The 27,518-nt window shown below is 39.5% G+C and overlaps 1 protein-coding gene across 7 annotated transcripts in view; it reads left to right on the top strand.

Moving 5' to 3' along the window:
- The window catches only part of tcf4 (transcription factor 4), a 258,359-nt gene that overhangs the window by 68,111 nt on the left and 162,730 nt on the right, over positions 1-27,518 (top strand). For all 7 annotated transcript variants that reach the window (XM_076886279.1, XM_076886280.1, XM_076886277.1 and 4 more), the window contains 2 exons: positions 8,253-8,308; positions 10,720-10,795. In XM_076886279.1, coding sequence (XP_076742394.1) covers positions 8,253-8,308; positions 10,720-10,795 — 132 coding nt within the window. The remainder of the gene's footprint in view (positions 1-8,252; positions 8,309-10,719; positions 10,796-27,518) is intronic.

Raw genomic sequence — 27,518 nt, forward strand, 5'->3', positions numbered from 1 at the left:
TTGTGTGTCTTGTTCAGTGGTGGTCGTCTTTCAGCCTTTCTTACCTTGGCCATGTCTCTGAGTATTGCACACCTTGTGCTTTTGGGCACTCCAGTGATGTTGCAGCTCTGAAATATGGCCAAACTGGTGGCAAGTGGCATCTTGGCAGCTGCACGCTTGACTTTTCTCAGTTCATGGGCAGTTATTTTGCGCCTTGGTTTTTCCACACGCTTCTTGCGACCCTGTTGACAATTTTGAATGAAACGCTTGATTGTTCGATGATCACGCTTCAGAAGCTTTGCAATTTTGAGACTGCTGCATCCCTCTGCAAGATATCTCACTATTTTTGACTTTTCTGAGCCTGTCAAGTCCTTCTTTTGACCCATTTTGCCAAAGGAAAGGAAGTTGCCTAATAATTATGCACACCTGATATAGGGTGTTGATGTCATTAGACCACACCCCTTCTCATTACAGAGATGCACATCACCTAATATGCTTAATTGGTAGTAGGCTTTCGAGCCTATACAGCTTGGAGTAAGACAACATGCATGAAGAGGATGATGTGGACAAAATACTCATTTGCCTAATAATTCTGCACTCCCTGTAATAATCAAGTCCACATGCATCAGAACATTGCTAAAATATCACAGTGTGTGGGTGCCTTCAGCAATTTAGCGCCTTGGCCATTTGTTCAGAACCAACTGGATATGTCCACTGGGCTCTACCAAACAAAAATCAGTTACCATGAGATTTGGTTTGATTTTCACTTGGTGGTGCAGCTCTCACGTTTCAAGTCAATTCCAAAATAAAATTGCCTTTAAGGCTTTTACAACTCATTATGGCTTACCTTGGGAGAGGTTCTGTTTGAGATGTTCCCAACTGAGAAGGTGTAAAAGTGTTTGATTACACAGCTGAGTTTGACTAAAAGAGAGTCTTAAGAGTATCTCCAGTGAATATGATGATCACAAAACTGCCAATCAGCTTTTTATTTTCTTTAAATCTTCTCTGGGAACAAATGATTTTCCGTTACCTTGTTCTACGTTGTCGTTGTTGAATCGACACCAGGTAATGATTTTCATTCATAACAAAAATAAGACAGTTATCTTTTTAAAGATCATTTTAGGATTATTTGAGTCTTTGAGCGTGCACGTTTTATTAAATTAATAAATGTGTCAATAGTTCTGTTTCTGATCACCACACACTGTTTGACATTTGTATATTGGGGCTGGGGAAGGCCTATAGTTAATTATAGAGTTTGGTTGGAGACCAGATGAGAACAGTGAGCCTACAGAGCTCACACAGGTGCACACCCATACGCTTGATTTTCTCACAGCACGACCACTGTCCTCATTTCTGTCAATCAGAGGCCATTTATTACCTTAATCAACACGTGTGTGTATGTGTGTGTGTGTGTGTGTGTGTATGTGTGTGTGTGTGTGTGTGTGTGTGTGTGCGTGTGTGTGTGTATCTGCGTGAGTCTTCATGCCATTACATCATTACATATATAACACGTTTGTTCGTGGTGCATTTCCTCTGTGTGTGCCAGGAAACTGAAATCTTTAAAGCTATGTGCCACAGAGTAGAATTGGTCAGTTATTTCAAAAGTTTCTCCCTGAAAGTGGCTAATACAGTTAACCCAGACATATTCATTCAAATGCTTTTAATTTTTAAGTCCAAGGAATTATGCTTTTCACTCTCTTACTGGCCTTCTTAAAAATTATTTGCAACAATTTAGCTATTAACGTCTGGTTTATGCAGCCTGAGCATCTGATGTTGAGTTGTGTCTGTTACTTAAACTCTGGGAAGCACTGATGTGGGGTCTAATCTAAGGCATCATTTACACAGGTCTAGAGACATGTTTGCAACCAGTTGCCACGAGGGAAAAATGTCTATTCTGCAACCAATTACTGAATGGTTGCTGAAGATTGCTGGGTGAAATTATTTCCAAAGAGGTTACTGCAACAACAACAAAAAAACCCTCCTTGAGATTGCTTTGGTTGTGTGTTGGTTGCCATTATGATTTTTAATACAGCAAAACTTTTGCCTTTCAATTGTGTGTATGGGACTGATTTTGGTGACATCCTTAAATTGTAGCTTCAAGAAAATAAGCTGGGATTTGAGCTAGTTGTCTTTAAGTTGAAGGATTTTGCTTTAATGGAGACTGAAAGCTGAAAATCAGCCCTTTTAAATTAGCATATTAACATCCACTAGGTCAGTGATGGTCATATAGGTTTGATTTTGATTGGGTTTTCTTTCAGGCACATCCAATATAGACAAATTAGCACGATTTTACATTATAAATATAGTATTACGGTCTTTCCAAACTATCCAACTAGTCAATGCTAAACACTAACCAAAACCAAACCCTAACCCTACATGGTTCTCTAGTGACCAGGTTAACTGTATTTTACTGCCAAAAAAAAAATTAGAAAACAAAAACAACACTCACATGGAATACAAAGACTGGCTCAATGGTAGTACTTGGGCACAGGGCTGTTTTTGTCCTCAGTAATCACACACACACACTCACACTCATATACACTCATACACACACACATTCACACTCATATACACACACACATAGGGTAACTGTATTAATAGGAGTCTGTTTTGTGTCAGGCAGGTCTTAATAGGATCAGTGTGAGAGACATGGAGCTGTCTGTCAGTCTAAGTTCATTAACTGATGATAGATAACCTGCACTGTGTGTGCGTGTGTGTGAGAGAGGGAGAAATGGAGGGTTAGGGCTGTATGTTTCTGTGCTTTTCAGTGTGTGTTTCCCTGCTTGTGTGTAAATTCTCTCCCTCTCTCTTGTGTAATTTATAGCCCTCAATCGGAGCCTTATCAGGTGCAGGACACATGGACGCCTCCTTCTCTCCTCCTTCTCTCCTCCTTCTCTCTTCCTTCGCCACATCTTTCAACTTCTGCACACCCAACTTGTATTTTCTCTCCTCTTTTTCCTCGCCTCCCTCTCATCCAATCTTCCCTTCTTTGTAGTTTTCAATGAGCAGAGATGCATTCTTTAATTGCTGTACTCCTCTTCCTCTTTTTTCCCCCATCTTCACCATTTCTACCTCATCAGGACCAGCAGTCTTCAAACCTTTCTTCACTTTTAATTTCTTTTTTCCTTCTTCTCATTCCCTTTTTCAAACTGCACCTTATTTGCTGGACAGAAATATGCATTACCAAAGAAATAAAACATATAAAGAATCATATTTCTGGTTACCTGAAAACAACTGTTTACCAGGACATGTAATATAAAGCCACTTTAGCTTTTTCTTTATTTCAGGTAAAGAATCCAACTGAATCACTATATATTCATCAGATCAAACTACTCAGCTTCTTGACAGCATCTCCCAGGGGATTATGGCTTCTCCCAATCTCGAACTGGAGCTCTTTTACATTAAACAAAAGTATTAACCGCTATACTACAGAGCTACACCTCCAAATCATGCTAGTTAATGATTAATAATGCAGTGTTTGTTCCCCTTATGGGTACAAAATTACTAAAATTCCTTAATTAAGTTCCCAAAATCTGCTTATCCATTCTACTACACCAACCATGTTTAAGTTATGTTCTTCAAATAAAAAGAAAGTCATTTAGGAAGAAGAAAATGAGAAAAAAAACACTCAAATATCATTTCACTAATTCTGAATCAGTATACATATTGAAAAGGCGTGAGAAGAAGTGGACGCTTAGTTTAATCTCATCCCTTCTCCACAAGTTAATATTTCACTAGCTTCCCTTTTAACTCATTCACTGCCAGCCATTGGCAGTGAATGAGTTAAACCCATTGACTCATTCACTGCAATTGACGGCTATAGACGTCAATGGCAGTGAATGAGTTAATATAAATCTCAATAACGATGATAGACATATTTCTAATAACAGAATATTTACACTTCTTGTTTTTACAACTCAACAACTTTACCTCAAGACGTCAAAGCCAAGGACCTCCAGTTTTCTAAAGTTAATTGCAAAATCTTATTTGTGCATTAAGACCACATCTTTATACCTCCTTTTGAGTTCTTCATAGTTGGACATTGCTTGTCTGATCAAGTGTGTGTTCCCCTTATTCCAGGCAAGTTGCGTGTCTCCTAATTACATCGGTTCACGTCTCAATTCCCACAATCTGGTCAAACAAATGTATTATCTGTCAGTCTGAGTGATAAAATATAAACTGTCTAAATTTGCAGATGTGTTCCCTGAATCCATCCTAAATCTGACGGAATGTAAGTTCCCTAAATGTAATCTTTTACCTTAATTACCTTAAATCCAGCATGTGCTTAAAAAACCTTCTGACCTAATACTTGTTCTCTATATCTAATTGTTAAACTGGTTTTCCTAAAGCCATTAAGCTCCAAATGTACAGGGTGGGCCATTTATATGGATACACCGCAATGAAATGGGAATGGTTGGTGATATCAAAGTCCTGTTTGTGGCACATTAGTATATGTGAGGGGGCAAACTCCTCAAGATGGGTGGTGACCATGTTGGCCATTTAGAAGTCGGCCATCTTGGATACAACTTTTGTTTTTTCAATAGAAAGAGGGCCATGTGACACATCAAACTTATTGGTAATGTCACAAGAAAAACAATGGTGTGCTTGGTTTCAACGTAACTTTATTCTTTCATGAGTTATTTACAAGTTTCTCTTTGTTCACAGCCATTGACATGTCGAAGAGGTTAACACGTGAGGAGCGAAATTGTGTTGATATCTGGTGAACACAGTAACCGGGTCATTGCATGCATCTCAACGAGGATGACCCAGATCGGCACACAGAATTTGCAGAATGGGCAAAACAAAAATTGGAACAGGACCCTCAGTTCACGCGGAAGATTTTGTTCAGTGATGAGGCAAACTTTTATGTGAATGGTGAAGTTAACAAACAAAACCACCACTATTGGTCTGACACTAACCCACATTGGATGGATCCCTCCAAGACTGTTGGAACAACAAAAGTGATGGTTTGGTGTGGTTTATGGGGTACAACGATAGTGGGTCCATTCTTCATCAATGGAAACCTCAAGGCCACTGGATATTTGAAATTGCTACATGATGATGTGTTTCCCTCTTTGTGCACTGAAGCTGGCTCGTTCCCTGAGTTTTTCCAGCAAGATAGTGCACCACCACATTATGGGTGCCAGGTCCGAGTATTCCTAGATGAACAGTTTCCTGGAAAGTGGATTGGGCTTCATGGGCCAGTTGAATGGCCCCCAAGGTCTCCCGATCTGACCCCCTTAGACTTTTATCTTTGGGGTCATCTGAAGGCAATTGTCTGTGGTGTGAAGATACGAGATGTGCAGCACCTGAAACTACTGATACTGGATGCCTGTGCTGGCATTTCCCCTGCGGTGTTGCTATCAGTGTGTGAAGAGTGGGAGAGGAGGGTTGCATTGACAATCCAACACAATGTGCAGCACATTGAACACATTTTATAAGTGGTCAGACACTTGTAAATAACTCATGAAAGAATAAAGTTACGTTGAAACCAAGCACACCATTGTTTTTCTTGTGACATTACCAATAAGTTTGATGTGTCACATGGCCCTCTTCCTATTGAAAAAACAAAAGTTGTATCCAAGATGGCCGACTTCTAAATGGCCACCATGGTCACCACCCATCTTGAGGAGTTTGCCCCCTCACATATACTAATGTGCCACAAACCGGACTTTGATATCACCAAACATTCCCATTTTATTACGGTGTATCCATATAAATGGCCCACCCTGTAGTTTGCCCAAATTCACCTAATTATAACAAGTTCCCTAAATTTTCATGGATTGATGACAAACTGCATTTGTACAAATATAGTGTCTTATCCGTTTTCCATGTATGTGTTAATAAAATCGAGTGTTCATCAGGTGTTTGTTGAAAATATCCACCTGGTCATCAAACACACTCCCTCAGACCAACTCATTATTGAATATGTGTTACTGCTTTTCAAAAGCCAATCGCTCAATCCAGCTTGCCATCAAGTGTTTTCTTTGTCATTTCTCCAAACTGTCGTAAGTTTTATTCTCTATTATATTCTGGTCTGTTCTAATCTGTTATACAAAGTCATAGCCCAAAGGTACCTTAGTCAAGGTGGGGACGTTTGGCTTAATTCCAAAAGGCTTTCTGTAACTGAACCAGTTTATTTCTGTTGTGCTAAATCACACACGCACGCACGCACGCACGCACGCACGCACGCACACACACACACACACACAGATAAGCTGACATTCCAAATGACTCGACAATGAATGTAAGCTGCTCACTATACACACACTGACACAATGAAGAGCCTATTGAAGAGAGATTTGTGCATTACAATGCATGAGACGGCTGTGTGTGTGTGTGTGTGTGTGTGTGTGTGTGTGTGTGTGTGTGTGTGTGTGTGTGTGTGTGTGTGTGTGTGTGTGTGTGCGTGTGTGAGAGAGCAGCATTTGCACATTTTATGCGACCTGAATGCACCGGTCTACCTGTCATGTATCCCTTCCTTTCTTCCTCTCTCTGTTGATGTTGATGTCTCTTGACCTTTGTTTTCACCAACAAATCGTCAAATTATGCCCTTGGATGTTAGCCTTGTAAGCGTCACAGCTCTATAGTAAAGGTCTGGTTAACTTTGACTAAACTAAAGCTAGTCTGTTACAGTTTTTTACAGACGCTAGGACACATTTCCCAATACTTAGGTCACTTTTGCAAAACTCTTCACACAATCCTCCTAACTGACCGTCAGCTTGGCAAAGCAGCTCATTTCACATTCAAAATGCACTACAACTACCAAAACACTTTATTCAGGTCTCAAATAAACTCATTCTTCCAGAACACTAGCAAAGGTTGACAGCCGACAAACACACTTTGTCACCCACAAAACAATGACCTAAAAAACACTAACAACATGTAGCATTACACAGTGTTTTCTTGTGTAAAACAAGGACACATCTCTGTTTATAATTTCAATATATGTTACTGGAATGAATCAGACATCATGCAGAATTCGTTAATATTTGTTTATGTATTTTTATTTTTTTGCACTAAGTAACCCAAAATACAAGAATTTGTATACACACCATCCACTGATACACATACAATAGTAATGCTATTCTACTCGGTCTTCTCCATTTGGCCACAGGTTCTCATCCACATCACATCTTATGTCATCTAGGGCAACACACCTAGGAAATAATCTTCTGGCTGCCAGAATTGAAGGAGTTGAAAAATTGAAGGAGTAACACCTGTGTAGATGTTCATCTACAATGAGAATCAGCTGTGGCTGGTTAAACTGCATTTTTAGATTTAAAATATGTTTCAATAAAATATTGCTGTTGGATTTTGCTGTCTTTTTAAGTTTTGCATTGTGTTATTGTTTTGACCATAAGTTTAACAGTTTTGAAAACAGTATGTAAGCACATGCAAAATGTCCTGTACGTACAAAGATTTTTGGCAGTTGTTGTGTCTGAGTGAGAAAATAATTCATGAAATTTGAGAGATGTAGTCATTGAATGCATTTTGTGCCAAAACAATGATAACTGATCCTCAGTTTAGCCCACATAGACTTCTGTTGTGCTCACTGTGTGAGGAGTTTTGCAAAAGTGACTTAAGTATTGAGAAATGTGTCCTAGCGTCTGTAAAAAACTGTAATAGGAATAAACATACAATGTCCATAGAGGATGATTGCAGTGTGCCATGTGGTCAACCTTTGGAATAAGAATTCATCATGACCCTACAGAACCTGGTGCCATTCATAGGTTACCTGTGACCCCTCAGTCAACACTCTGAGCTTTTGTAAAATATAACTTCCTAATCCAGTTTGTTAGATATTAGTGGTCCGCAGAAGGCTTAAAGGACCATTAAACTTTCCTGAGACACATTAAAGGCTCTGCAATCATAATCAATAACGTTTAATGACTTGGGGAATGGTGATATAATGATTTACGCTGCTGTGGTTGATTATAGACACATTACAATTGTAATATAAAAGTGCTGAAAGATATTGATTGATATTGTGAGTGATTAAAATGCAAAACTAAGGACTGCAGATATTTAATATGTCAAGTATAAACGAAACGACTGTGTGTTTTAGAACATCATGTACAATGAAGCGCTGAAAAGTGTTTCTTTTAACTTGTTATTATTTCATTTTTTCAGTATTTTTTCATCTATCTGCTTCTTGCTAGCTGATTAACACATAATTTTTGGACACTGAATTTTGTACTCTCAGTACTGTGTGTTGTGTGTTTTCTTTGGTCATTTAAAAAAATAACCATCATTCTCTCCCTGTCTCACAGATATGGAGGAGAGGACGGGTGCAGCATCATGGGCGAGTGGAAGTCGTTCTTCCAAGGTAACAAATTACAATAACCGCTAATAATGATTACTAAAGCTGATGTGTTTGCCTTCATTCATAACATTCATCATTTCATGACTAATGCACTGTACGTGTCTTGAAACAACCTGTTGGCAGGGACCTTTTCACTTTTTTTGTCCCCTTAGAATTGTTCCTGTTTTTCAAACAGACATTTTTAATGGCCATCAAAACCTTGAAGTGCTGGAACTCTCAGCCACTTGTACAGTAGTGTCTTGGATCTTAAGCACCAAACAACAACAGTGTTTGAACTGTTGATCACATATGTGCCTTTCATTTTCAAATTAAGATATTTGACTGTTTAAACGAGCCAAAAAGGTACATTCTAGTTCCAAAGTGATAATTGTATATTAGCAACGACACACTAAAAAGGCTCTGGGTTCAAACTTCCTGGCGCCATTTTTCTTCTTAAGCCTAAAGAGTTACAGCATCTTATGAGAGTCCTCCAGGTCCTGTAAGCTGTGAATTGTAGCTTTGGTGGATCAGACTTCTTAGTGCACATAGAATAGAATAGAATAGAATTCAACTTTATTGTCATTGCACATGTACAGGTACAGGACAACGAAATGCAGTTTGCATCCATCCAGAAGTGCTTAGTGATATAGATAGATTACAATATATATTAGCAATAATATAGATATGTGAGTATATTACAGAAATGGGTCTATTATGGTATCCCTCAGCACCCAGGCCCTGGTTCATTGTGTGCCCCTCTTTGAACCACAGTTCATCACAGCTGATGGCAGCAGTCGTCCGGCCTCGACAATCTAACCCCTGTCACTTAGTTTGCACCTGCCCCTCTCTTTCACATTCAACACACTGGCTACACAAACAAATGCTCACTTAGTAATACAGTGGTCCCTCGCTATAACACGGTTCACCTTTCTCGGCCTTGCTGTTTCGCAGATTTTTCTTTGTGCAATTTTGCATGCTTCGATTGCTAACACTGTGACACTGAAGTGCTGTACTGTATGTTTGTAAATTTTCTCCCCAACGAACACAACCATCGACAAAAAGTTTTGGACGGTAAAAGGCAACAGCGGGTGCCTTTGTTTTCATTCTATAATACTGGACTTATTTTTCTTAGGTTTGAACTGTGAGAGTGTTTAAGCAAGAGAGAAAAGTGTTAAAATGTTCATGCCTGTCTGAGAAAAGTGTATAAAGTGTGTTATGAGGGGTTTTACAGCCTTAAAACATCTATAATGATTGTAAAGTTGGCTACTTCACCGAATTCACCTGTTGCGGGTTATTTTTAGAACGTAACTCCCACAATAAACGAGGGACTATTGTATATCCCAGTCTTCGACATGATTCTTCTATGTTTTTATAAGCTTTCGATTAAAACTGAGAGTATATTGTAGTAAGGCAAGCAGGCAATGTGTACTAAAGAGGATCGGAGCTATCCATCTGAGGCCTAAGTCATTGTTAGTGACCACATCCATAATCCTAAACGCAACACCGTACAATCAGAATAAGTATTTTTTTTCCCTAAACGTGGCAATCGGGGAATGAAGAAAATACAAAAATTCTAACTTGCACACATCAAAAACTATTTTCTTATTTTTTTTAACTTTTTACTTTTAAGGTTGGGTTCATCATCACTGATGACTTTGACCTCAGAGATGAACTAAACTGTTGTACAATAGCAGCAGGGCATAGAAACAGTACCAAGCTGTGAATATTACATTCATTACATTACATTCACATTTAATAATTGTTTATCATAGATTTTATGATAACCGTTTGTCCTGTGTCACCATCTGAAGAAATCCAGTATTTTTTCTTTTAACTCTTTCCACCATTTTACCAGCTACTTATTTTATCTGCCAAGAAGTAAATATACTGAATATCAATATACAGATAGGTACAGAAGAGGCTGAAGCTTTTTATGAAGTTCCATCAAGAGCATCTCAGCAGCAGATTCAGCCTGTAATTGTCTTCAGCCTGTCTTCACTACTACCAGTTTGCACAAATTTCTACTTCCTGTGTTTAGATTTGGCAGGAGACCTGTGTTACACGTCTTTAGCTTTGCTTCCTGTCATTGCTGTTGTGTTTTTCGTCAAGTATTCAACATTTATGGAAACGGAGCATGTCATGTTCCTGCTAAGAGTGCTAATTTCTACGCTTGCTGTGGTCAAACTTAGACAGATAACCTGCCTACAAGCAGCTCCATCACACGTTGTTAAACTTACAGCTTCACATTTAGTTTTCATACATATTTCCAAACATTTTGAACTATACACTGCTGTATACACCATGTACACTGGAAAATGTAAAAGTGTCAGTCATCCAGTGTTGTCTCTACAACTTCAAGGACTACTATTTCTACTTGTAATGCTACAGATGATGCTGTTTGCATTGCTAACTAGATGTCCTGTCTCCCTCCTCAGAGTTATGCCGATGGGTCTCAGTACATGACGTCACATGACAGCCTTTCACCTCCGTACACCAACTCCAGGGTAACAGGTATGGTGCAAGCTAAATGTGTGTGCATGGGTACATGCATTTGTTTTTATTCATTTATTTTTGCAATTCATTTTTTTCTAGCCATCAGCTTTAGATTCACAGCTTTGTCGGGTCCTGACTGTGTGCGCGTGTGCCTGCGGAGAATTAGTGAAACACTAGCGTACACTGGAGGAGACAGGTCATCTGGCATGCAATTTCTCTCTCTCTTTCCTCTCTTGGCCCGCTGTGTGGAAAAACGCCAGGCAGTGTGTGCTCATTTACCCATGATGCTCTCTGCCTCTGGCTCTCTTCGATGTGGCGCCAGTTGTGAGTAAATGGCCACTGACACAGATAATCTGCCTCTCTCCCTCTCTCTCTCTTCCTCTCACACAGTCACACAGGCATATAATCACTGAAACACACATGTGCAGATGTACTTACACACACACATGCACACACACACTAAACAGAGCTTAATTACCTTTGACTGGATGCATCAAAAATGGAAGATGTTAGCTCTCAGCTATCTGACTCTACCTGCCTTTTTCTGCCACTCTGTCTCTTGTGCTTCTTCTCATTAGTTTTGAGTGAGCTCACACTTGTGATGCACTGAATCTTAAACCCTCCACTCGAAGTGACAGAGTTAAAAAAAAAAGTGCTGTTTGTGCATTTTTCTCCTATATTTCTTTGGCTACACATAAAAGATGGGCATAGCTACCATGATGTCTCAAATTGGTTTGTGCATTTTGGAGCTGTGACAATATTTAGACAAGAAGGGTGAGATTAGCTTAGGTAGATCAGTAAGCTTGATTAGCAGGGTACATAGAAATCAAATACTAGAATTTCACTTATCAAAACAAGTACACTCACCTCTGGTCTCTTACTGCAGTTAACCAATAACAAACCAAATATTTGTCAGACAATTACACTAAAATGCTGCACAACAAAAACTCTGACCACATTTCTTAAGAAGGGGGTAAATTGGCTGGTGACACTAAAACTTATTTGGAGCAAGCTGTTAATCTGTAAGGTGGAACAGTGGTGTAGTGGTTACCACAACTGACTTGATACTTGGTTTTGGTTGTTTTTCTTTTTTTTAAATAAGTGCCACATGAAGTGGGTGGGATTGCTCTTGCAACGCCACCTGAGAGTCCAATGACATAATTTATATGCACCTCGATTTTTAAAAAAGCCAGGTCTGATTCTTGTGGAAGAGTTGCTCATATGACTCATCAAATGATGTCACTCCCTAGCTCAGTTGGAAATCTGGCTGATTAGGTCCTAAACAAGTACCGGGTACCAGGTACTGCCACTTAATGGAAGTCCCTTAAACCTGAGAGGAGTTGAGTCAAAATGAGTCAAGTAGGTACTAGTAGAAAAGTGACTTAAGTATTCGTCCTGCGATAAACTGGCAACCTGTCTAGGGTGTACCCTGCCACTTGCCAAGTGATGGGTGGCATAAGCTCCAGGCCCCACGGTGACCCTGAACTGGATAATTGGAAGAAAATGGATAGATGGTCATTTATTTATACTGTAAAGTTGAGCATTTTAAAATGGGAATTTATGGGACTGACCATACCTGTTTTCACATTTTATGAGCAAAGGTATAAGGACACTTAACCAACAAAAGTGTGTTGATTACTTTAATGGCCATATGTGCCCAAAACAGGTGGCAGTAATGTGGTGCTCTAGCAGCCTCCACACGTTGAATTTCATGGTTTCTGCATCATGTCAGAATTTGCTCCCGTTTACCCACAAAAGCATTAGTGAGGTCCAGCTTGATGTTCTGCAGTAAGGCTTGGCTTGTACTCAACGGTGACTAGTGTTGAGCCTAGAGCTTTGTTAGCTCAGTTAAGTTCTTTCACACTAAACTGGGACATCTATATTTTCATGAGTCTGACATTGTGCACAAGGGTACAATCATATAAAAAACAGGAAAAGATCTTCCCTGAACCTATTGTTTAAACATCGCAGTGGAACTAAAGTGCTGAAATTAAACTTGTAAAAGAAAAAAAAAAGAGCCCCTTTTGATATTTTTTTAACCGATTTATAAATGTTATAATTTTAGAGGGCATGGAAGTCTGGTTTCAAGTGGTTAATGGATTTTAGACAGATGCGTGAGTGGTGGTTAATTAAAAATGATGACAAACATTTTATTAATTTTGTTCATGTCATTAGGTGGAGTTTAAACTTGCCTAAGCCTCTCGAGGACTCGTGTTAAAGTTTTAATATATGCACGCACAAGTGTTTAAAAGCAAAGTTCACAAAGGGGAGGTTATTAATTAAATCAGCTGAAGCAAAAGTGTAAAAAAACATTTTTATTATCTTATAGAATTATCCGAACCTGGGTGTCGAATGCACCAACAAGGCAAACGAAATGTAAAACTTGAGAGTCGTGGGCCTCATGTTGGAATGATCCATTGTGAGTGCGATGTGTTGTGACAGTGTTGTGATTATTTTATGTATCTGCAGACGCAGAGAGCGAGCAGACAATGCAGAGTCAGAAATGGAAATATTGTATTTCATCGGGCGCACAGGAGCTGCAATTTACTTTGATAATGATAATGCTAAGAGACCGAGACAGCAGGGGATATGGAGCACACACAGTTCTATCATTGCTAAGAGTTTTCTAGAAAACTCCCTCTTTGCTTTCTACCTTTAACAGAACCATTTCTCAGTCAACTGGTCTTGTAAAATTTGATTGTGTTTGATGTTTGTGTTAGCTTTTCTCTGTGTGTGTGTCTTGATGGATATTGCAGTCTTCAGTACCAATACTAAGATATCAATGATGCTGTTTCTCAGCCTGGATGAGAATTAGCAACTCCAACTCTGAGGCCACGGTTCTGATTGGAAAACGTGGATTTCCTGCTCTGGGTTGGGCAGGAGTTCACAAACCTTGGGTCATATTAACACTGGAAAATGAAGGAGCAGGAAATTGACAAGTAGATCAGTGAAACGTTGGCACTGATACGAATGCTGTATCGATCTCTTGCCTTCAGAGATGAGCCTGTGTCGAATTACTGGTTGATCTTTACCCTCACCTATGGATGTGAGTCAATAATGACTGAGGGATAAGACTCATGTTTGGATGTCTTAAAATCAATGTTTTAGCATCATGAGAAGACAAAAAACAGGATGAATTAGAGGAGAAGCTCAACAATCTGGTAACCAGTTCTCAGGAACATCTGCAAATGTATCTTTACGATGGATTGGGGCCAAGGTGTTTCTGTTTAGTTGGCTTGTGGTTGCTTGGCTGTTGCTAGACAGTTACTAACTGCTTGCTTTGGTATGGTTAGGGGGTTGTTGAGGCTTTTTAGGTCAATCTGTTGTTGCTTTGCAGCTGCTATGGCGGGTGATATTTTGCTTTGCTTGTTTTACAGCATTTACTAGCCGCATTGAGAATGTTCTCATCAACTGGTTGGAAGGTAGCGGTTATTGTGCCATATATGAAAATGCTTTCTGCTGCTCATTTAACATAAACCTGACAAAGCCTAGATGAGTTTAAACAATCAATTGTACTGTTTGAAAGCTACTATAAGTATAATAAACTGTCATCTAGTATTCAGTTCAATCAATAGAGGAAAAAGAGCCATGTTGTAATTAGAAATTTGAAAAAAAGCATCTTAAAGATGTAACTGATCAACCCAAATGTACCCTGTGTAATCAGTTAGCTGCTAAACATATAAATTTAAAAGAATCTTAAAAGTAGCTGCGGACTGTGACAGAGCTTCGCATTGCCTCCATTTGGTTGTGCACATGTCGCCAGGGTGTAGTGTCCATCACACTACAGTTTGTTTGAGCGAAGTTCATTCACAGCAAAAAAGTGCTCATGATCAAACGTCATACGATTCACAACAAGGCAATTTATGGCGCAGCTTTGCACCAGCAAAACAACCCCTAAATATTTCATTTATACCATAAACATGATTGTGAGCTTCAATGGTGAGCGACTGCAGCCCATTTAGGTCACCTTCAGGTTCAAGACTCTAAAGAAGAAAGAAACACTTCAGAGTTTAATGAACCAAACCTGAACATGTTGACCCTCCACCCCCCACCCCCACCGCACTTCTCTCCCTCTCTAACCTTGTCTGTCTTTCTTAACCCCCCCCCCCAACAGATTAGAGTGATGTTATGCTCTAGATAATCAGCGAAGGGATTAGTGTCATCTCAGCGACCCTGCTAGATTAATCTGCTACCACACACACACACACACACACACACACACACACACACACACGCGCGCGCGTGCACACGAACAGAGTGATCTAGCAATCAGAATAAGATGGTGTGTGTGTGTAAATGTGGACCTTTACTTACATATGTGCACAAATTTTAACGTGTGTGGTTTTATGCCTATTGTGTGTGTGAATTTGTGATGTTGTTTTTTTTATGTAACTGTGTGTTTTTGTAGGTTTGCGGTTGTGTGTGTTTCGATGGTGTGTGTGAGTTGGCAGGTTTACCCTGTCAGTATCTCAGTGTGTGATGTCAGCTTTTGTGTGTGTGTGTGTGTGTGTGTGTGTGTGTGTGTGTGTGTGTGCTTTAATGTGGTTAAACGCAGAGGTCTGAACGTTGCTGTGTTCTTTGTGCGATCGAATGACTGCGTGCTTGTACTTGTGTGCGTTTTGATGTGTATGTTCAAGTTCACCTTGTCATACTGTTAGGTCTGTACCTGAGTGTGTGATACTGCTTTTATCTTTATATGTATGTGTAGATGTGTGTGTGATTGAATGTAACCTTGCACTTGTCTGAATGTTTTAATGTGTAGTGTGTGAGTGTGTGTGTATTAATACATGTGTGAATGTGTGTTTTTAAACTGTGTGTGTGGAACTTTGAGGTATTGTGTGAGCGATTCTCAGTTTCATGCATGTAAGTGTGTGTATGTGGTAACACAAAATATGCGCCCGTCTGAATACCTGTGTGTAGCTGCTGTGGCAGAGCAGGTGCACCAACCAACCAACCCCCCCTTCCCAAAATGCACACACACACACACACACACACACACACACACACACACACACACACAGACCGACGCACTGTAACTGTCACCTACATAGTAAATGAGGATCTCAGTGGTTTCAGCTTGTAAGCACATTCTGTTCTTTTAGAAACAAACAATCTGATGTAGCTTAATTTTCACTTTTCCTGCTTTTATGCTGTCATGTATGGATATGTTCTCCAATAATTCCTCTGGTCACGTTTGCAGTTTTGGGGGTAAAGCAAAAGAGTTTGTTGTGTATGATCATCTCTGAAATTACTCAAAGTTCAGTGCCTAATCATGTTGAAGAGGATAATCTTGTCTGTCATATTAGCCTTTGTCAGAACAGTAATAATTCATTAAAGTGGATGTATTAGTTATTTTCAGTCATATACTTCTGTCACATACTTTTACAAAAGTGAATATCCACATTACACATTTCCAAATTCCATTATTAGTCCTGTGAGTCCTGTGAAAGACTTCAGACTACTTGAAATGCTCAGTTCCAAGTTCCAGACAGGTTTTTTTCTATTATTTGATCTGTATGACATCATAGAGGTGTGATGCCCCAGTTTGGGGGCTTAGAGTACACTTTTCATCATCTTACAGTACTGTCGTTGCAGCCTTTCCTCGGCTCTCTGTGGTAATGGTACGTATTGATCAGTGGCCATGACAGTTTGCATACTACCAATCATAAAACTGAACTCACAGCCCAGTATTACTTAGTGGTAACTAGCTTTGGTCATAACGCAAATGTTCTGTTTATAAGGTTGGAGAAAGTCAGCTGAGACTGAACAAGTCACTTGAATCAATTAGAAATTGATTTTTCCACTGAAAACGCAAAATCCACAGAGTCAACTTACTGGGTTCTCAATATTAGAGTGTGACTCTTAAAGGGTGACTGAGATGATCCCACAGCTCTACCTGTTGCCACAGAGGCTTCACCCTCATGTTTTTCTACGTTTCTGGTTGCAAGGGGCAGCCAGATAGATGAAAGAAGACTTACATGGTCAGGGAAGATAAAAGATGTTTTGGATCAATCCAACCTTTTCCAATATCTGCTGACACTAAGAATCAATCCAGTATCATTGTTAAATTAATTAGCAGTTTTCCTCACTGTGAGATTAGGATCCATTCTTTTTGAGTCAAGCTGATGACAACAAGCTATGTTACAGTAAATGCAATAAAAGCTTCCCAACAAGTGTTGACTCGAGCCAACACTCTACCATAACAAGAGTCAAAGTAAAACATCACAGAGAGAGAAAACCCATCATCTTATTGGAGCTTTTCACTTGTGTCAATTCACTTCTGCAAACATATGGGGAACAAAAATACTTCCTCCTTTGTATGTCAGCTCTCACTGTTCAGGATTGAACTGACACCCAATTGAAATATTGTATCAGTGCATTTGGCCTTATTTCAGGCATATCTTTAGGTATGAAACCACAGATAGGAGAAAGAGCAACTTCAAATCCCTAAGAAGATAAAAAATCTCAAGTGGTGCACATCAGCATTTGCAATGCAAATGCTAATTTTAAACTTATTATTTATTACAATAAATTTTACTGAAAAAGACAATTTGACAAAGGGATAAACCTAGCAAAATGTTTGCTGCTCTTCTGTTTCCCAGATTGGGTTTGCATCCAAATCACTTTCCTGTACTGTAACTTCTAAAAAATGCAGCATTCTGCATCATTAAGCAAAGCTGTATATAAAAAGTTGTTTATAAACCTGGTGAACTTGGCTCCCTCCTCCTCCTCGTGCTGTTTTTGTTGAAATGCAGTGAGTCAGCCGTCTGTCTCACCTCTGTGTGACCTTATTAATGAGTGTTGAGCCATGAGGCTGGACCCCCTCTGAGGAGGTCACATCTGGACACTTTATATAGAAATACATATCTGTCTCTCTCCTCTCGTTCATATTCCTTTAGTCACTCTGTTTCTCGTCTAAATTTGGCAGGCCTCTTGTTTTCTTTTATTTCATTCTCAATTTCTCACTTGATGTGACTTGTTCTTTTTGCCCCTTTCTTTGTCTAAATATATGTATATATGTATTTATGTTTTTGTTTTTAAATATGTAGACAAGGGGACCCCTTTACCTCAGATGGGTGTGGTGCCAAGGTCCGACCCCCACCTCCACCCCAGTCTCCCTGTGCTTAGTCTTGATTTTGTGCTCAGAATGTTAAATACCGATCGGATGTGAAGAACAATTACAATGAGGGGAAAAAGGAAAGGAGGAATAGTGGTGCAAATGGTTGAAGTCACAAAACTCAGACACTGTTTGGGGTTGTAGAACTGCTGCTTATCACTTGACCTATGTGTAAATAAGGTCACATGATGACACCAGCTCTGTAGACTAAATACAGACTAAAGATTTTGCCCTAAAACATGCGTTTTGCTTTATGAAGCGTGTTGTTTTGTTTTTTTATCACAAAAACCATGATTTTCATGATAAAGTGGGACGTGATTTTCCACACCGTCCCTGACCAGTAAGACAAATATGAAAACTTTTTAATCATGTGGTTCTGAGAAGCACCTAAGACTTCAGTGGCAGAGGGAAGAAGATGATGAAAGATTAATAAGAAATGGGTAATCTTCACTTTCGCTGCACATTACCCTGAAATATTGAGGCAATTTTTCTTGTAGCATTCTTCGTTTCCCGCTCTGCCCTCAATCACTTTCTTTCTGTTGTCTCTACTGATTGAAACTGAGCATCCACTGTCTCATTCTTTGAGTATTTTGAAAGGATATCATAAATTGATTAGTGCTGCGCTGACTTCAATGCATTAACACGGACGCACACTGTAAGCCACTGCAGAGTATTTAGTATATTATTGTTTTGAAGGGGCTGTGTATCACATGTAAATTGTCTGTGTAATTAGATCTGACATTGTAATAATAGGTCTCGTCAAGGCGAGAGGGTGGAGAGGGGAAAATGTGAAATGTACACTCTGAAAGGAACGGTTCAGCACTTCAGGGTTCCTGATCATGTGAGGGGGTTGTGTTGAGTATATATTTTGAAAAAACTGTCAGAGTTAAATGTCACATTTTGAAAAGAAGGTAGTCCCACTGTACGATTACTGCTACGTCCATACTATTACATTTTACAGGCAGGTGGTGGCCGAGCTTGGCAATTAAGCTCTTAATGTCTACCTTCATTTGTTGCCAAAATTTACTCATTTCACAAAGACAAAGACTGTGAGTACCTGGTATTAGGGACATATTTGTGCCATATTTGTGTGGTTCAATAAGTTTGTCAGCATGTCCCCACGAAAAACTGCATGTTGCAACCAAACATCACAGCAAATGTGATAAACACCATAATATGACCTCTATGGCTGTTACTTTTCGTGCTGCAAGAGTAATCTAAATTTATGTGGTTGAAAATGTTGATTTGGAGGTTGATGGCGTGCAAAAACGAAAGTAATCCCATCACCAGTGTTGTAAAATTCGTATTTTCATGATCAAAACTATCGTGTAAGGCATCTTTAGAATATCTTCAACCAGCAGCAATGACTCTACAAAGCTGATCCCTCTGCAGGGCTGTACTGAGGAGCTTTGAGCTAAATGAGACAGATAATGTGCTAACAGAGCTAACCTGGTAATGCTAAGCAAGTATAAAGGTGTAACATACGTCTTTGGGAATGCCAGCAGACTCCCATGTTAAGCATCAGCTATAGTATTGGGCAAATTAGCATTTTGATCTCATGGTGGTGAAAAAGGCAGGCCAAAGTAAGTAAATACAAAACTTGCTACCACCTCATCCGCACCACGAGTGGTGCCTTTCATAAGTTGGTGCTGCATAGAGTGGGACTTCAGGCAACCTTAATAAACAGAAACTAAAGTTCAAAAGTGCAAAATCCACAGAAGGAAAAACAAACTATAAATACAAAACTGCAAAGAAAATTGAAAAGGGAACAGAGAAAGATGAACAAGGGAAGAACCACCGACCACCCAGGAGCATGACAGTTACATTAAACTTATAATAAAAGTCATAAAAAAGTATAGTCACAAAAGTGTCTTTATTATTTTTACCTAACAAGTCCTTCAGTGTAAACAACACAATAAGTTGTTTGCATTGGCAGATATTGACACACACAAGTGTTAATATTGTTCTGATGCTTTGACCATATTGTTCTGATGCTACGACCAATCCATCCACCTTGAACTCCTCGCTATATGGAGCCGTAGAAACATCAACTGATTCCTCTGTCATAGCTTTTACAGGTCAGCAACTAATCTTAAACCCTTAAATTTCAGGCAGGTGGGGGTTATAAGAAATTACTCATTTCTGTTGATTTATTAAACTGGTTTATTGTAACTTTATGTAACCATTTGTTTGCTGTCTCGACACATTATGGAAAGCATATACTGAATACTGAACACACGAAAGGATCGTTGAGAAAAATTCTTCATATTATGTTTGTTATTATGTAAAACCTTATCTTGACCCATCAAGTTTTCAATCTATCTGTGTCCGTGTATTTATCTGTCTGTCCATCCATGCATTTGTCTGTCTTCTCCATCTTCTGTCATCCATCCAGATGAGGCCCCAAGAGACCAAGCTCAGGTCACTCATGTTCCACTGTGTGTGTGTGTGTGTGTGTGTGTGTGTGTGTGTGTGTGTGTGTGTGTGTGTGTGTATGCGATTTCTCCTGCCTTTCAGTGTGCGTGGATTTTGTGTGTCCTTTATCTCTGCATGTCTCTACTGCTATGTGTGCGTACAACTCGTGTGTGTGTGTGTGTGTGTGTGTGTGTGTGTGTGTGTGTGTGTGTGTGTGTGTGTGTGTGTGTGTGTGTGTGTGTGTGACAGACTGTGAAATGGTGCGTAGTAGCACCTGGGCCCTTCAGTGTTGATTGATCGGCTTGGTCATGTGGAAGAGTCCCATCTGGCCAGCCACGCTACAGTGTGTGTGTGTGTGTGTGTGGCTCAGGAAGAGTGCTTGTTTGTGTGTGAGAGGTGAGAGAGGGAGATAGAGATGTGCAGCATTAAACAGTATGTTTATTGTGAGTGTGAGTGAGAGTGAGAGTGAGCGAGAGAGAGCACTTCAGTTATAACTGTGGCTCCCAGAGGCCAAAGATGAACTGTATTTTATCATCCGAGGGGCTGCATGCACACTGCAAGCCTTAAAGGAAAATGTCCATATTTTTTAGAGTCTGAATCTTCGGTATCACGAATAATGTGTATTATACACAATTGGTGAGAGTTGTCTTAAAGTATGCTTTATAACAACTTTATTTTTCATTTTTCTTTTAACTTTTAGAATAACTTTTTAAAATTTAATTATAGTATTGGGGTGTTTAATACGGCCTAAATGTATGCCTACAAAGAATAGGCTATTGAATACAAATTAACAAAGACTAATGCTAAGTTACCATAATACGTCAGTATAAGTGGTCACCATAATAAACTGAATGTGAGCGAGCTATGTGTTTTAAAAATCTTTGAGTGTATAAAGTGTTATAGTGTTCTCACACACTCTTTTGGTTGTGATTACAGTTTACTCACAAGCTTACTTACTAGTCAGAACTTTCACATGGAGAGAACATCAGAAGAAAGTCTGAAGTACAAAGAGGAGCTGATGAAGCTACATGTGCTGTGATCAGCTGAGCAAAAAGCCATTAAAATAAAGGAAATGCCCATCAGAGCCTGAAACAACATAGAAAAAAATGAATACAGCAAAGTAATTTAAACCAACTCAGTTAACTACTACATAATAAAGCACAAAACTAAAGCATGTGGAGAGTCAGTATTGTACGATATGCATTAGAACGGGGATGTGTGTACATGTTTGTAACTTAAAGAGGCAGGGAAGCAAGAGAGCAGGAAGTCTCTGACCAGCAAGTACCTGAAACACCTGCACAGGAAAGAAAAGTTGCGAGGAAAGAGGAAATCGAACTTCTACCATAGATGGATAAAAGTAACACGTCGACAAGGTATTTTTAGCACTATGTGTCACCAATGAAGTCTAAAATGAAAAGCGGATGGGGGGATACGACAGTCGGACTTTCACACAATATTTAAATTGGCACTTTCATTTTAATTTTTTTTTTTTTTTTTACATAAAATACTGGTGAATGTTTAATGAATGTTTAACCCTTTAAAGCCGGTCGGAGCGGGCACGCTCTGTTTTGCGTAACTATTTTTAAATCCCGGTAGCACTGCAACCACGTAAGCTAGCGCAATAAATTTCTTTACATATGAAACCGGAGGAGTTGTACTTACATCTTATGCCATCACCTTGTCCTAAGTCACAGTTTCCTTCCACATATAGCTTTGCAAAAACTGCATAAAAAGCACTTGCAGCAACAAAACCATAATATTCCAGAAACACGCTTTGCCGATCCGATCAGCTGTTCGTAACACTTCCTATGTTGGAATAGACGTTGGAATAACTTTTGCATGTCCGCCATTACCTGCCCGAAACCGGAAGTGACGTCATTTTCGCGGAAATGTAGTTTTTTTTTTACCATCAGGGCCTTATGAGCCTATACTGGTGTTTTTAAAAGTTATCTTTGACTTTATGACTTTCTGTGTCGTTTCTGGGATGCTTAGGACTCATATTGCACTGCTGGAAATAGTTTATTTTGATGCAAAATTTGAATTTGAATTTGAATTTGCAGATGCTGCTTTTTTGCAAATTTGCATTATAATACTTATTTTCGTTTTTCCTGCAGTATATAAAAATTGGTGTATTTCCAAAAATAAATTTCCTGTGGTGGGAAACTATTTTGTGCAACTTTTTTGTATTTACAGTTTTGAGGGATAAGCCTCTTAAATTTCTCTAGGTAGAAATATATGTTAAAAAAGCAAAAACGATTTTCAATTTTTTTGTAGTTTATTGCACTTTTTTGCAATTTATGTAATTACTATGCACTTAATGCAGACATATTATTAAAATCTGGGCTATAATGGTTGTATTGATGTATAGCAACTTGAAATGCTCCCAAAAATGGCTCCACAGCATGTAAAAATATAATATAAGCTCTGGCGGACTTGGTTCTATGGTGGGTCTTAAAGGGTTAATATCAAAAGGCCCAGTCATTAAAAAAAGTCTACTTCTTTAGGCTACTGAGTCTTTAAGCCTAATGTAGCTCATCTGTGGAGACAAGAGGTGAAATGAATGTAAGTAGTTATATTGATGTGGAATCAGGTTGCAAAAAAAATATGTCAGGTATTGGGTTTTCAGCCTTTTTCAACCTTAAATCTTCCTTAAATTACACCTGTATGTCTATGTGCACTGGACACTTCACCCGATGACCTTCGTAAGCTGTCCTTCCGTATCACTAACATCATCATGTATGCCAGACCACCAAAGATGGAGCTCCGTAACATGAATGCACAAATCGGACATGCGTGTGAGATTTAGACCTGCACTATAAAATGGTGTAAATCAGAAATGAATTCATGCGGATTCGCTTCCATTAAACGAACAAGTGTTGGTTAAAGATTAGAGTCGAGAAATCTCAGTTTAAAAATGGAAAACAGAAATAAAGAGAAAAACAGATGCTGAGAAAAACGAAGACGGAGACAGACAGGGAGAGAGACAGAAAAAGAGACAGTGTGTGTTTTCTGAAACGAAGCCAACTGATAATTAATGTCTCTGACATCATGGTGCTCTAATTAAGCCTGGCATTCATTAAGCCAGGAAAGGGGGGGCGTTCGTTAGTGGCTTTTTGGAGGGGGGGATTTGTTAAGTCTTCAGTGTTACTGTTTTTAGACAAAAGAGTGAGCGATGGAGGGAACAACAGAAAGAGAGAGGTGAGGAGAGACGTGGACATTAGCACAGGGTCTTCAGGTGAGATGACGCACCTTCTGCCCGCCATATTGGAAGTCACCAGCCTGTGGACTGCTGATTCTCCATGTATTGAACTTGGTTATTTAAGACAGACCTGAACAAAGGCAGTTATTTCTCATCAGAAACTGATCCTCACAGTTCACACCAGATAGATAATAAAGAGATAATCACATCAGCTGTTTCACTGTTAATACATCTCATTAGCTGCAAGTTTTCATCAAAAGTTGATAGAATCCTACTAGTTAGCACTTGGTTAACACTTGCTCAAGTTGATTAGTGCATCACAGACTTGCATGCTTTTAATTAAAAGTAGCAAGTTTCACTCTTAGAACTACAGAATGAGGAATGAGTTTGCAGATCAAACACAAGGTACACCTGAAGCTAAAAATTTGAGCTAATTAATTCTACAAGGACAAGGTGCTACAGCTGAGTGATCAGCTGAGTAAAATAGTTCAAATGGGTGTAACCCACAAGGAATGGTAACTGGACTTGATATAATGTAGAGCTTTTCTAGCCTTCCTGACCACTGAAATCATTGTTACATGACTAGCCACATTCACACAGCACACACATCGATACAGTGCACAGATATTTATCATACACACACATTGATGAATGCATCAAGGGCAATTACTGTTCTATATCTTGGAAAAGGACACTTGGGCATGCAAACCGGGAGAGCCAGGGATCAAACCACTGACCTTCTGATTAATGGGCAACCTGTTCCGTCTCCTGAGCTATAGCCACCATTGCCCCCAGATGGTGGGTCAATATCATGTTAGGTTAAAGGATCTGAAAGAAAAAAGGGGAAAAGGAACCAGAGAATAAGTATATGGGGCGACAGGAGATCAGGTCACATTATTATAGTTAGATAAATGTAGCACTACTCCTTTTTGGTTCGTAAAGACAGTTCTCATCCAAGTCTCATGTCTCATCCAAGATGCTTCTTCAGTCTTGAACTGAAGGACACTGGCCTTCAGATTCAGTTTTGAACTGAAGAAGCCCCATGGATAAGAGATGAAACGTCTTCATGAACCACATAGATGTCCTGATTCTTTCTTTTCAAGCACTCAAAACTGTCATGAAACCTTTGCAGATATAAAACTAATACAGTAAAATGACTAAGGCACTTATGTACTGCATGTGTCTGGACTGAAGCTAAACAGTAAGGGAGACATGAACAAAGGTAAAACACTGAATGAATTGGGCTAGATCTGAAAAGAAAATAGAGCAAATTATAATGAAGGTTATCTTTTTCTTTAGGGGGTAAAGGTATAGTGGCTAGAGTAAAGGTAGAGGGTTTAGGTTTGGAAGCTACCCCTAACGGACTAGAGCTAAAGAAATTCAGTATAATAGCAGGGTAGAGGTCAAAGGTCAACAATTAAAGGACTAGATCGAAAAGAGCCAGGAATCAAACACTCTCACGATTAGAAAAAAAAAGAAGTTTTGAGCTGTTCTAGGTGAAGGCAAGCAAAATGACATCTGAAAAACTGACCTCCCTCGTTAACAAATACAAAGCGACTGGAAAAAATGAACGACGTGGAGATAAAGGTTAATGTGGTTGAGGAACAAGAAAGACATAAAAGTAAGAGCAAATGAAGCCAAAAGAAAAGACTGGTTTTGAAGCAGGGAGAATGAGGGAATACAATGGCATTCATGAAAGGAAGTGTAAGAGATAATAAAAGCAGTTAGTGAAAAACAGGGATGGAGTGACATGGAGAAGAAGGGAAAAAGGGGCAAAATGAAAAGTAAAGTTTGGGATCCCTATCCATTTTTTTGATCGGAGGATTTTCTGATAGCTAATTAGGCATGGAGGGCCAACCATCGACAGCTGCATTCATCATCATAAAACGTAATAATTAATGACATTCCAACAAAGAAAAATATGCAAATGAGCTCTCCTCATTAGCATTTTCATATTCAGCTCCCATAATGCTTTTGCTGACAAGGTTGTAATTAATGAAAATTCATGTCTCTTAGCCGAGGTCTAGATTGGATCGCATTCATTCGCAATCCCCCAAACGAATAGTGGAGAGAGAGAGAGAGAACGGGAGAGGAAGAGGAAAAAAAACGCGACGGGGATCACTGCCAAGTTTTTAGTGAGACGAGCGGGAGGGGCGGGAGCGAGCGAGAGAGAGAGAGGGGGTGAGACAAGAAAAGAGTTAGAGAGAGGGAGGAAAATGGAGATGGAGGAAGGCAGATGGCGAGAGATGAAAGGAAGACAGGCAGCAAGAGATACAGAGAGAGCTCGAACGACAGAGTGAAATAGAGAGAGGCCAGTGTTGATGCAGAAAGTTACAGGGAAGCATGCAGAGTGACATGAATGGAGAACCAGGCAATGAAAGAAAGCATGTAAGAGAGAAAAATATGAATGGAGGGAGACAAAGGTTGAAGGAAAGGGAAACAATGGGGTGGACAGGTCAGCACTAGAAGAACTTTACACTTTCTTTTGGAGAAGATTTGTAGGACTTGTCAGCATTTCTATCCCCACATATTGAAACAGTGTCCCACATTTTGATTGGCTGTAGTTTAGAAAAGTCCAAATTTTGTTTTATTTTTTTAAGTCGGCCTTTTTTCAGTTTTTTTCAAAAGGCTTTAAAAAATAAAAGTCACACCGAAGGCACAAACTACACAGGTCTGGGTGAAACTGGCGGAACGTGATTCTTAGAGTTTTGATCTAGAAAAGAGGAGTGCCACTCACAGAAACTGGTTACGGAGCAGATGAATCCCCACAGAAACCCAAATGATCACTACACAACGTAGCAACTGTAGTAGACGTTAACAACAGTTTAAAATGAAAATATATGATGTTAAGAAAAGCAACAGAAATACCTTTTGCGCCACATTCAGTGGATCTGGTTGTCCTACTATGGCTGGAAATGCACTGACATTTTCACAGCACTTTTCTAGTTTTACTATCCATCTCACTTCTGCTCCCACGGCTAACTGGGAAGGCCTCGCTGTGAGGCCATAGTGCTAAAGCTGCACCAACTATGCAGATGGTGATGGCTGAATTACTTTAAAACTAAATTCTCAGATGATTTCTAAAGTCCCCCCTTTTTCCCCATGACTTCTGAGCAGACTCGTGGCAGACTTCATATCCGGATTGATTTTTTTTATCTCACTTTCACATCATTTTTTCAGTTGGTGGATTCCTTGTCTAAATTTTGTGCAACTTTTACTTGTTTGATCTTTGATCTGGTTGAATGGTGGTCTGTGGGCGGCAGCATTACACCTGCACTGGCGTTGAACCAAGAAGAAGCAAGTCTAACAATATCTTTAATTCACGAAAGAAAGAAAAGAAAAAAACAATTTTAACTCCATCTTTAACTTTAGCCTGTAATTTGTCAGCCTTGTTTTGGAGGATTGTAAGTCACTAAATCTAAATGACTTGAACATGATGAATTGTGTGTCACAGACAAAGAGAGAGGCAGACACTCCCTCTGGGGACTGCTGCTGTACACCTGTGAAAACGTAAAGTCAGAGCTTCACCAGGAGCTTATCACTCCAAGTGTGTGTGTGTGTGTGTGTGTGAGAAAGAGAGATGATGCTGACAGATAACAGTATCTGCGGTTTGGCACCTGAACACAGCTAATAGTGATATTTTGCTCTTCACTCGGCGACGGCAGCAGCAGCTCGTTATTGTCTTCAACCCGTGTAATAACAATATTCAACAACATGATGTCAGTTTAATCTGCAGGTTCTGTTCTGGAGGTTTTTGTGGTAATTATGTGGCCGTTGTCTACATCCGTGTAAGAAACCCCCTCTGTGCTTGTTCAGGTTTTGGTCTTGTCTGTACTGGTTGATGATATCATTGGTTTCACACTCGATCGGTCAAGTCAGTTACAAGTGAATTCACAGTGAACTAAAGGCTTTTGTTGTGGACTTAGTTCTGATGCAGTTCAATTTTAAAAACAAAAATATGGGTTTTCCCACTATTTAAAAGCTGTCACGTGTGCATCTGTGCAGCTTTA

Source organism: Maylandia zebra, linkage group LG7 (genome assembly GCF_041146795.1).
Source record: "Maylandia zebra isolate NMK-2024a linkage group LG7, Mzebra_GT3a, whole genome shotgun sequence".
Lineage (NCBI taxonomy): Eukaryota > Metazoa > Chordata > Actinopteri > Cichliformes > Cichlidae > Maylandia > Maylandia zebra.